This window comes from Oncorhynchus masou, unplaced genomic scaffold (assembly GCF_036934945.1).
Source record: "Oncorhynchus masou masou isolate Uvic2021 unplaced genomic scaffold, UVic_Omas_1.1 unplaced_scaffold_3669, whole genome shotgun sequence".
NCBI lineage: Eukaryota > Metazoa > Chordata > Actinopteri > Salmoniformes > Salmonidae > Oncorhynchus > Oncorhynchus masou.
The window spans coordinates 24773-35750 of NW_027010071.1; the positions used below are offsets into that span (position 1 = coordinate 24773).

At 45.7% G+C, this 10978-nt stretch overlaps 1 protein-coding gene across 1 annotated transcript; it reads left to right on the plus strand.

The window, feature by feature from the left end:
* Positions 1 to 826: 826 nt before the first annotated feature.
* Positions 827 to 10776, plus strand: LOC135534616 (palmitoyltransferase ZDHHC1-like; the record flags this gene model as incomplete). Its single annotated transcript, XM_064961552.1, has 3 exons — positions 827 to 1569; positions 5586 to 5818; positions 10601 to 10776. Coding segments are annotated over exons 2-3 (392 nt in total), but the record flags the coding sequence as incomplete, so codon positions are not given.
* Positions 10777 to 10978: the final 202 nt, after the last annotated feature.

Below are 10978 nucleotides of genomic sequence, written 5' to 3' on the forward strand. Positions count from 1 at the left end.
TTAATTTAAGGAATTTAAAATGATTTATACTTTTACATTTACTTTTGATACTTAAGTATATTTTAGCAATTACATTTACCTTGGATACATAAGTATATTTAGAACCAAATACTTTTTGACTTTTACTCAAGTAGTATTTTTTAACTTTAACTTTTACTTGAGTCATTTTCTATTTAGTTATCTAGACATTTACTCAAGTACCACAATTGGGAACCTTTTTCTCCACCACTGGGTTTTTAAACAATACTTGGTGTTTCAACCAAAGTTTCAGAACATGAACCTTTAAACTCTAGACATCACAATTCCAGAAAACATTGAAATATAGAATATTACCTAATATCGCTCACTCACAACATTGACTAATATAATGACATTTCATATGATGTATGTATTCATATACTGTATAAACTACTGTGCCCATTGCAACCCGATAACTCCAAAGGTTGCTGAGTCAGGATAAATTACTGATGGATATTCACATATATGACACACTGCTGCCCTCTGCTGTTCGTTCTATTACATTACATGTAATGTAAGTCGGATACTGATTAATTTGTGGAACAAGAGACGTCAAATGACTCCTATGTATCTGGAGAAACTCAACATACAAGCAGTGTAAGTCCTCTTCCATTGAATCCACGCCAAGCTACCTGGCTATGCGGCACCTGTTGCTCGTCTGTGAAAGCATTGTGGAAAGCATTGGGGATTCGAAACAGGTGCAGCATGGGCGTGTTGCTCGACATGACCACCAGGGGTCACTGTGGTGGCGACTCCTACTAGGACCAATCAGAACGGGGCTCTGGGTCGTTACCAGGGAAACCAGGAAGTTGAAAAATCGGAAGGGATTTTGTTTTACAGGAACCAAGTCTACTGTTATTATCCGATATCTGGTTAAAATAACTTACCATTTAAGATGAAAATAGTATAACCCAATTGGTGGTAGCTTTTGATATTTCATAATTTGGTATTTTTTGTTGAATCGTGGTCTTTTTTTAACAAGCTAACCTCGCTGGCTGAGTTTACCGATGCCACATTGCCCAGGCTAGTGGCTGTTACAGTAGGTTAATACCGCGGTTAGCGACAGAGCTAACAGATTCCGGACAGCATCTCCAGACATAAAGAAAAAGCTCCTAATCAATCAACTGATCCTGGTACAGTTAGCTAACGTTACCTTTGCTGGCTTTCAGATAAGCTAGCAAAAAGCAATTAGCTTGCTAGCCTAAAACAAATCGTATGGGGTGTTGATTTGGAAGCTAGGAAGCTTAACTAGCAAGTTATATCCCCCTCATGGCATATACTTTTACGCCCTACTGACTTGAATTCCTTGGAGAAGGAGGGTTGGCTGATTGCCTCTGTGTGGTGTGCAGCTAGCTAGTTAAAAACAATGGCTGGCATTCATGCTGAATGAAGCAAGACATGGGACCCTGCTGCTGGACTTTAGCTGAAACCCCTGGAGGAAAGACAACGGCGGACCCGCCTTGTTGTGATCCGACTCTGAGATGATTTGGTTAAGAAGAGCAGCCCTCAGCAGCAGCAGCGTCCCCAGTCGATTCAACCCGCACTGAAAAGGTGAGTCACTCAGTCACAACCTGCAAGTATTACCAGCTTCCCTTTTATAACGGGATGGTGCTTTTGTTCTTCTGTCTACAATTAAGATAATGGTGCTGATATGGAAGGCATGCTAGCCATCTAGCGACAGAGCAGAGGTAATGATGCTGATATGGAAGGCTTGCTAGCCATCTAGCTACAGAGCAGAGGTAATGATGCTGATATGGTAGACATGCTAGCCAGCTAGCTACAGTACAGAGATAATGGTGCTGATATGGAAGGCATGCTAGCCATCTAGCGACAGAGCAGAGGTAATGACGCTGATATGGAAGGCTTGCTAGCCATCTAGCGAAAGAGCAGAGGTAATGATGCTGATATGGAAGGCTTGCTAGCCATCTAGCTACAGAGCAGAGGTAATGATGCTGATATGGAAGGCTTGCTAGCCATCTAGCTACAGAGCAGAGGTAATGATGCTGATATGGAAGGCATGCTAGCCATCTAGCTACAGAGCAGAGGTAATGACGCTGATATGGAAGGCATGCTAGCCATCTAGCGAAAGAGCAGAGGTAATGATGCTGATATGGAAGGCATGCTAGCCATCTAGCGACAGAGCAGAGGTAATGACGCTGATATGGAAGGCATGCTAGCCATCTAGCGAAAGAGCAGAGGTAATGATGCTGATATGGAAGGCATGCTAGCCATCTAGCTACAGAGCAGAGGTAATGACGCTGATATGGAAGGCATGCTAGCCATCTAGCGAAAGAGCAGAGGTAATGATGCTGATATGGAAGGCATGCTAGCCATCTAGCGACAGAGCAGAGGTAATGACGCTGATATGGAAGGCATGCTAGCCATCTAGCGACAGAGCAGAGGTAATGACGCTGATATGGAAGGCATGCTAGCCATCTAGCGACAGAGCAGAGGTAATGATGCTGATATGGTAGACATGCTAGCCAGCTAGCTACAGTACAGAGATAATGGTGCTGATATGGAAGGCTTGCTAGCCATCTAGCGACAGAGCAGAGGTAATGATGCTGATATGGAAGGCTTGCTAGCCATCTAGCGACAGAGCAGAGGTAATGATGCTGATATGGTAGACATGCTAGCCAGCTAGCTACAGTACAGAGATAATGGTGCTGATATGGAAGGCATGCTAGCCATCTAGCGACAGAGCAGAGGTAATGATGCTGTTATGGAAGGCTTGCTAGCCATCTAGCGACAGAGCAGAGGTAATGATGCTGATATGGTAGACATGCTAGCCAGCTAGCTACAGTACAGAGATAATGGTGCTGATATGGAAGGCTTGCTAGCCATCTAGCTACAGTACAGAGATAATGGTGCTGATATGGAAGGCTTGCTAGCCATCTAGCTACAGAGCAGAGGTAATGATGCTGATATGGAAGGCATGCTAGCCATCTAGCTACAGAGCAGAGGTAATGATGCTGATATGGAAGGCATGCTAGCCATCTAGCTACAGAGCAGAGGTAATGATGCTGATATGGAAGGCATGCTAGCCATCTAGCTACAGAGCAGAGGTAATGACGCTGATATGGAAGGCATGCTAGCCATCTAGCTACAGAGCAGAGGTAATGATGCTGATATGGAAGGCTTGCTAGCCATCTAGCGACAGAGCAGAGGTAATGATGCTGATATGGAAGGCTTGCTAGCCATCTAGCTACAGAGCAGAGGTAATGATGCTGATATGGAAGGCTTGCTAGCCATCTAGCTACAGAGCAGAGGTAATGATGCTGATATGGAAGGCATGCTAGCCATCTAGCTACAGAGCAGAGGTAATGATGCTGATATGGAAGGCTTGCTAGCCATCTAGCTACAGAGCAGAGGTAATGATGCTGATATGGAAGGCATGCTAGCCATCTAGCTACAGAGCAGAGGTAATGATGCTGATATGGAAGGCTTGCTAGCCATCTAGTGACAGAGCAGAGGTAATGATGCTGATATGGAAGGCATGCTAGCCATCTAGCTACAGAGCAGAGGTAATGATGCTGATATGGAAGGCATGCTAGCCATCTAGCGACAGAGCAGAGGTAATGATGCTGATATGGAAGGCATGCTAGCCATCTAGCGACAGAGCAGAGGTAATGATGCTGATATGGAAGGCTTGCTAGCCATCTAGCTACAGAGCAGAGGTAATGATGCTGATATGGAAGGCATGCTAGCCATCTAGCTACAGAGCAGAGGTAATGATGCTGATATGGAAGGCATGCTAGCCATCTAGCTACAGAGCAGAGGTAATGACGCTGATATGGAAGGCATGCTAGCCATCTAGCGAAAGAGCAGAGGTAATGATGCTGATATGGAAGGCATGCTAGCCATCTAGCGACAGAGCAGAGGTAATGACGCTGATATGGAAGGCATGCTAGCCATCTAGCGACAGAGCAGAGGTAATGACGCTGATATGGAAGGCATGCTAGCCATCTAGCGACAGAGCAGAGGTAATGATGCTGATATGGTAGACATGCTAGCCAGCTAGCTACAGTACAGAGATAATGGTGCTGATATGGAAGGCTTGCTAGCCATCTAGCGACAGAGCAGAGGTAATGATGCTGATATGGAAGGCTTGCTAGCCATCTAGCGACAGAGCAGAGGTAATGATGCTGATATGGTAGACATGCTAGCCAGCTAGCTACAGTACAGAGATAATGGTGCTGATATGGAAGGCTTGCTAGCCATCTAGCGACAGAGCAGAGGTAATGATGCTGTTATGGAAGGCTTGCTAGCCATCTAGCGACAGAGCAGAGGTAATGATGCTGATATGGTAGACATGCTAGCCAGCTAGCTACAGTACAGAGATAATGGTGCTGATATGGAAGGCTTGCTAGCCATCTAGCTACAGTACAGAGATAATGGTGCTGATATGGAAGGCTTGCTAGCCATCTAGCTACAGTACATAGATAATGATGCTGATATGGAAGGCTTGCTAGCCATCTAGCGACAGAGCAGAGGTAATGATGCTGATATGGTAGACATGCTAGCCAGCTAGCTACAGTACAGAGATAATGGTGCTGATATGGAAGGCTTGCTAGCCATCTAGCTACAGAGCAGAGATAATGATATGTTAGGCATGCTAGCTACAGAGCAGAGATAATGATGCTGATATGGAAGGCATGCTAGCCAGCTAGTTACAGTACAAAGATAATGATGCTGATATGGAAGGCTTGCTAGCCATCTAGCTACAGAGCAGAGATAATGATATGGTAGGCATGCTAGCTACAGAGCAGAGATAATTATACTATGATGATATGGAAGGCTTGCTAGCCATCTAGCTACAGAGCAGAGATAATGATATGGTAGGCATGCTAGCTACAGAGCAGAGATAATTATACTATGATGATATGGTTGGCTTGCTAGCCAGCTAGTTACAGTACAGAGATAATGATGCTGATATGGAAGGCTTGCTAGCCACAGTACAAAGTAATTATGATGAGCTGACTGGTTTCAGAAACACCCTGCTTACACACAACCATTTGGATTGTGTTTTAGTGTTATAGCTAGTAATCATGTAATACAGTACAGCCCTCGCCTGAATTTTATTTGTATTTTACCTTTATTTAACCAGGCAAGTCAGTTAAGAACAAATTCTTATTTTCAATGACGGCCTAGGAACAGTGGGTTAACTGCCTGTTCAGGGGCAGAACGACAGATTTGTACCTTGTCAGCGCGGGGATTTGAACTTACAACCTTCCGGTTACTAGTCTAAACTTGGCTACCCTGCCACCCCTGACCTGTAACCAAAACGATGCAAAATGGTCTTCCTTAATTACTTCCTTCAAAATAAGCATATTTGACATGGATCATACCATAAGTTAATGTCAATAACACTGTAGCTAATAACAATGTTATATGATATGTGAATAATGCAACAATGACCAGAGTGCTGATGCTTTGCTCTCTCTCTCTCTCTCTCTCTCTCTCTCTCTCTCTCTCTCTCTCTCCTCTTCTCTTCTCTTCTCTTCTCTTCTCTTCTCTCTCTCCCTCCCCCTCCCTCCCCTTCTCTCCCCCTCCCTCCCTCCCTCCAGAAGGTGTCCCCTCCCGTATGGACGTGTGTAAACCCAACCCCAACCGTACGGCCCCAGTGAGTGAGACTGGGCCCAGGCGGGACCTGCCTCTGTGCTCCAGGACCAACGGGTGGAGCTGGCCTCCACACCCCTTCCAGCTCCTGGCATGGCTCCTCTACCTCTTCTTCGCTGTCACCGGGTTTGGAGTGTTTGTCCCCTTGCTTCCCTCCCACTGGATCCCTGCCGGCTACATCGTATCCTCTCAATCAATCAATGTATATGATCGATCGCAATCTGGGAATGTGGGATCCACTCGTTGTAATGGGTTCAAAGGTTTTGCTCAGAGTGACAGTGTTGTGGTGATCGCCTCAGAAACACACACAGTAGAATAACAGCCTAGTGGTCAAATCAAAGGTTCAATCAAGTAGGCTTATCTACAGGGTTGGGGTCTGTTCCATTTCAACTGTTCTCAACTAAACGGGGTCAGTTCAATTTCAACTGTTCTCAACTAAACGGGGTCAGTTCAATTTCAACTGTTCTCAACTAAAAGGGGTCAGTTCAATTTCAACTGTTCTCAACTAAAAGGGGTCAGTTCAATTTCATCTGTTCTCAACTAAAAGGGGTCAGTTCAATTTCATCTGTTCTCAACTAAAAAGGGTCATTTCAATTTCATCTGTTCTCAACTAAAAGGGGTCAGTTCAATTTCATCTGTTCTCAACTAAAAGGGGTCAGTTCAATTTCAACTGTTCTCAACTAAAAGGGGTCAGTTCCATTTCAACTGTTCTCAACTAAAAGGGGTCAGTTCCATTTCAACTGTTCTCAACTAAAAGGGGTCAGTTCCATTTCAACTGTTCTCAACTAAAAGGGGTCAGTTCCATTTCAACTGTTCTCAACTAAAAGGGGTCAGTTCCATTTCAACTGTTCTCAACTAAAAGGGGTCAGTTCCATTTCAACTGTTCTCAACTAAAAGGGGTCAGTTCAATTTCAGCTGTTCTCAACTAAAAGGGGTCAGTTCAATTTCAACTGTTCTCAACTAAAAGGGGTCAGTTCAATTTCAACTGTTGTCAACTAAAAGGGGACAGTTCAATTTCAACTAAAAAGGGGTCCGTTCAATTTCAACTGAAAGGGGTCAGTTCAATTTCAACTAAAAGGGGTCAGTTCAATTTCATCTGTTGTCAACTAAAAAGGGTCAGTTCAATTTCAACTGTTCTCAACTAAAAGGGGTCCGTTCAATTTCAACTGTTCTCAACTAAAAGGGGTCTGTTCAATTTCAACTAAAAAGGGGTCCGTTCAATTTCAACTGAAAGGGGTCAGTTCAATTTCAACTAAAAGGGGTCAGTTCAATTTCATCTGTTGTCAACTAAAAAGGGTCAGTTCAATTTCAACTGTTCTCAACTAAAAGGGGTCCGTTCAATTTCAACTGTTCTCAACTAAAAGGGGTCTGTTCAATTTCAACTAAAAGGGGTCAGTTCAATTTCAACTGAAAGGGGTCAGTTCAATTTTAACTGAAAGGGGTCAGTTCAATTTAAACTAAAAGGGGTCAGTTCAATTTCATCTGTTGTCAACTAAAAGGGGTCAGTTCAATTTCATCTGTTGTCAACTAAAAGGGGTCAGTTCAATTTCATCTGTTGTCAACTAAAAGGGGTCCGTTCAATTTCAACTAAAAAGGGGTCAGTTCAATTTAATCTGTTGTCAACTAAAAGGGGTCAGTTCAATTTCATCTGTTGTCAACTAAAAGGGGTCAGGTCAATTTCAACTAAAAAGGGGTCCTCAACCCTACAACCAACAACGTATTGGCATCATCTGTTTCTATTGGGTAGTATGCATCCTCTGTTCCTATTGGGTAGTATGCATCCTCTGTTTCTATTGGGTAGTATGCATCCTCTGTTTCTATTGGGTAGTATGCATCCTCTGTTCCTATTGGGTAGTATGCATCTTCTGTTCCTATTGGGTAGTATGCATCCTCTGTTTCTATTGGGTAGTATGTATCCTCTGTTCCTATTGGGTAGTATGTATCCTCTGTTCCTATTGGGTAGTATGCATCCTCTGTTCCTATTGGGTAGTATGCATCCTCTGTTCCTATTGGGTAGTATGTATCCTCTGTTCCTATTGGGTAGTATGCATCCTCTGTTCCTATTGGGTAGTATGCATCCTCTGTTCCTATTGGGTAGTATGTATCCTCTGTTCCTATTGGGTAGTATGTATCCTCTGTTCCTATTGGGTAGTATGTATCCTCTGTTCCTATTGGGTAGTATGTATCCTCTGTTCCTATTGGGTAGTATGTATCCTCTGTTCCTATTGGGTAGTATGCATCCTCTGTTTGTATTGGGTAGTATGCATCCTCTGTTTCTATTGGGTAGTATGCATCATCTGTTCCTATTGGGTAGTATGCATCATCTGTTCCTATTGGGTAGTATGTATCCTCTGTTCCTATTGGGTTGTATTTGAACTGACGTGACGGAGTAGACTGAACCTAACCCTACTGTTACTGACAGACTGTACATACAGCATCCTGACATGACGGAGTAGACTGAACCTAACCCTACTGTTGCTGACAGACTGTACATACAGCATCCTGACGTGACGGAGTAGACTGAACCTAACCCTACTGTTACTGACAGACTGTACATACAGCATCCTGACATGATGGAGTAGACTGAACCTAACCCTACTGTTACTGACAGACTGTACATACAGCATCCTGACATGATGGAGTAGACTGAACCTAACCCTACTGTTACTGACAGACTGTACATACAGCATCCTGACATGATGGAGTAGACTGAACCTAACCCTACTGTTACTGACAGACTGTACACACAGCATCCTGACATGATGGAGTAGACTGAACCTAACCCTACTGTTACTGACAGACTGTACACACAGCATCCTGACATGACGGAGTAGACTGAACCTAACCCCACTGTTACTGACAGACTGTACATACAGCATCCTGACATGATGGAGTAGACTGAACCTAACCCTACTGTTACTGACAGACTGTACACACAGCATCCTGACATGATGGAGTAGACTGAACCTAACCCTACTGTTACTGACAGACTGTACACACAGCATCCTGACATGATGGAGTAGACTGAACCTAACCCCACTGTTACTGACAGACTGTACATACAGCATCCTGACATGATGGAGTAGACTGAACCTAACCCTACTGTTACTGACAGACATACAGCATCCTGACATGATGGAGTAGACTGAACCTAACCCTACTGTTACTGACAGACTGTACACACAGCATCCTGACATGATGGAGTAGACTGAACCTAACCCTACTGTTACTGACAGACTGTAAATACAGCATCCTGACGTGACGGAGTAGACTGAACCTAACCCTACTGTTACTGACAGACTGTACATACAGCATCCTGACATGACGGAGTAGACTGAACCTAACCCTACTGTTACTGACAGACTGTACATACAGCATCCTGACATGATGGAGTAGACTGAACCTAACCCTACTGTTACTGACAGACTGTACATACAGCATCCTGACATGATGGAGTAGACTGAACCTAACCCTACTGTTACTGACAGACTGTACATACAGCATCCTGACATGATGGAGTAGACTGAACCTAACCCTACTGTTACTGACAGACTGTACATACAGCATCCTGACATGATGGAGTAGACTGAACCTAACCCTACTGTTACTGACAGACTGTACACACAGCATCCTGACATGATGGAGTAGACTGAACCTAACCCTACTGTTACTGACAGACTGTACATACAGCATCCTGACGTGATGGAGTAGACTGAACCTAACCCTACTGTTACTGACAGACTGTACACACAGCATCCTGACATGATGGAGTAGACTGAACCTAACCCTACTGTTACTGACAGACTGTACATACAGCATCCTGACATGATGGAGTAGACTGTTCTGTTAGTTTTGAGGTTATACAACTACAGCTTTCAGGGGCGACAGGGTAGTCTAGTGGTTAGAGTGGAGGGGCGGCAGGGTAGACTAGTGTTTAGAGTGGAGGGGCGGCAGGGTAGACTAGTGGTTAGAGTGGAGGGGCGGCGGGTAGCCTAGTGGTTAGAGTGGAGGGGCGGCAGGGTAGCCTAGTGGTTAGAGTGGAGGGGCGGCAGGGTAGCCTAGTGGTTAGAGTGGAGGGGCGGAAGGGTAGCCTGGTGGTTAGAGTGGAGGGGCGGCAGGGTAGCCTGGTGGTTAGAGTGGAGGGGCGGCAGGGTAGCCTAGTGGTTAGAGTGGAGGGGCGGCAGGGTAGCCTAGTGGTTAGAGGGAGGGGCGGCAGGGTAGCCTAGTGGTTAGAGGGAGGGGCGGCAGGGTAGCCTAGTGGTTAGAGTGGAGGGGCGGCAGGGTAGCCTAGTGGTTAGAGTGGAGGGGCGGCAGGGTAGCCTAGTGGTTAGAGTGGAGGGGCGGCAGGGTAGCCTAGTGTTTTGAGTGGAGGGGCGGCAGGGTAGCCTAGTGGTTAGAGTGGAGGGCGGCAGGGTAGCCTAGTGGTTAGAGTGGAGGGGCGGCAGGGTAGCCTAGTGGTTAGAGTGGAGGGGCGGCAGGGTAGCCTAGTGGTTAGAGTGGGGGGCGGCAGGGTAGACTAGTGGTTAGAGTGGAGGGGCGGCAGGGTAGCCTAGTGGTTAGAGTGGAGGGGCGGCAGGGTAGACTAGTGGTTAGAGTGGAGGGGCGACAGGGTAGCCTAGTGGTTAGAGTGGAGGGGCGGCAGGGTAGCCTAGTGGTTAGAGTGGAGGGGCGGCAGGGTAGACTAGTGGTTAGAGTGGAGGGGCGGCAGGGTAGCGTAGTGGTTAGAGTGGAGGGGCTGCAGGGTAGCCTAGTGGTTAGAGCGTTGGACTAGTATCCGGAAGGTTGCAAGTTCAAACCCCCGAGCTGACCAGGTACCAATCTGTCGTTCTGCCCCTGAACAGGCAGTTAACCCACTGTTCCTAGGCCGTCATTGAAAATAAGAATTTGTTCTTAACTGACTTGCCATGTTAAATAAAGGTAATGTAAATACAGGACCAGGTCCTTAACTGCCTCCCGTCTCCAGTGCACCGGCATCATGTTTGTGTGTCACCTGTTCGTCCACCTGATGGCGGTCTCCATCGACCCCGCGGACTACAACGTCAGGGCCAAGAGCTACCGCGGCCCCGTGCCCGTGTTCGACCGCACCAAACATGCCCACGTCATCGAGAACTGCCACTGCTACCTCTGTGAAGTTGACGTGTGAGTACTGTCTTTGTTAATGCCTCTCACAGAGAGGATTACTAGATTACTAGCAGATTAGAGGAGACGACTGGACAGGGCTGTTATATACTAGCAGATTAGAGGAGACGACTGGACAGGGCTGTTATATACTAGCAGATTAGAGGAGACGACGATATACTAGCAGATTAGAGGAGACGACTGTTATATACTAGCAGATTAG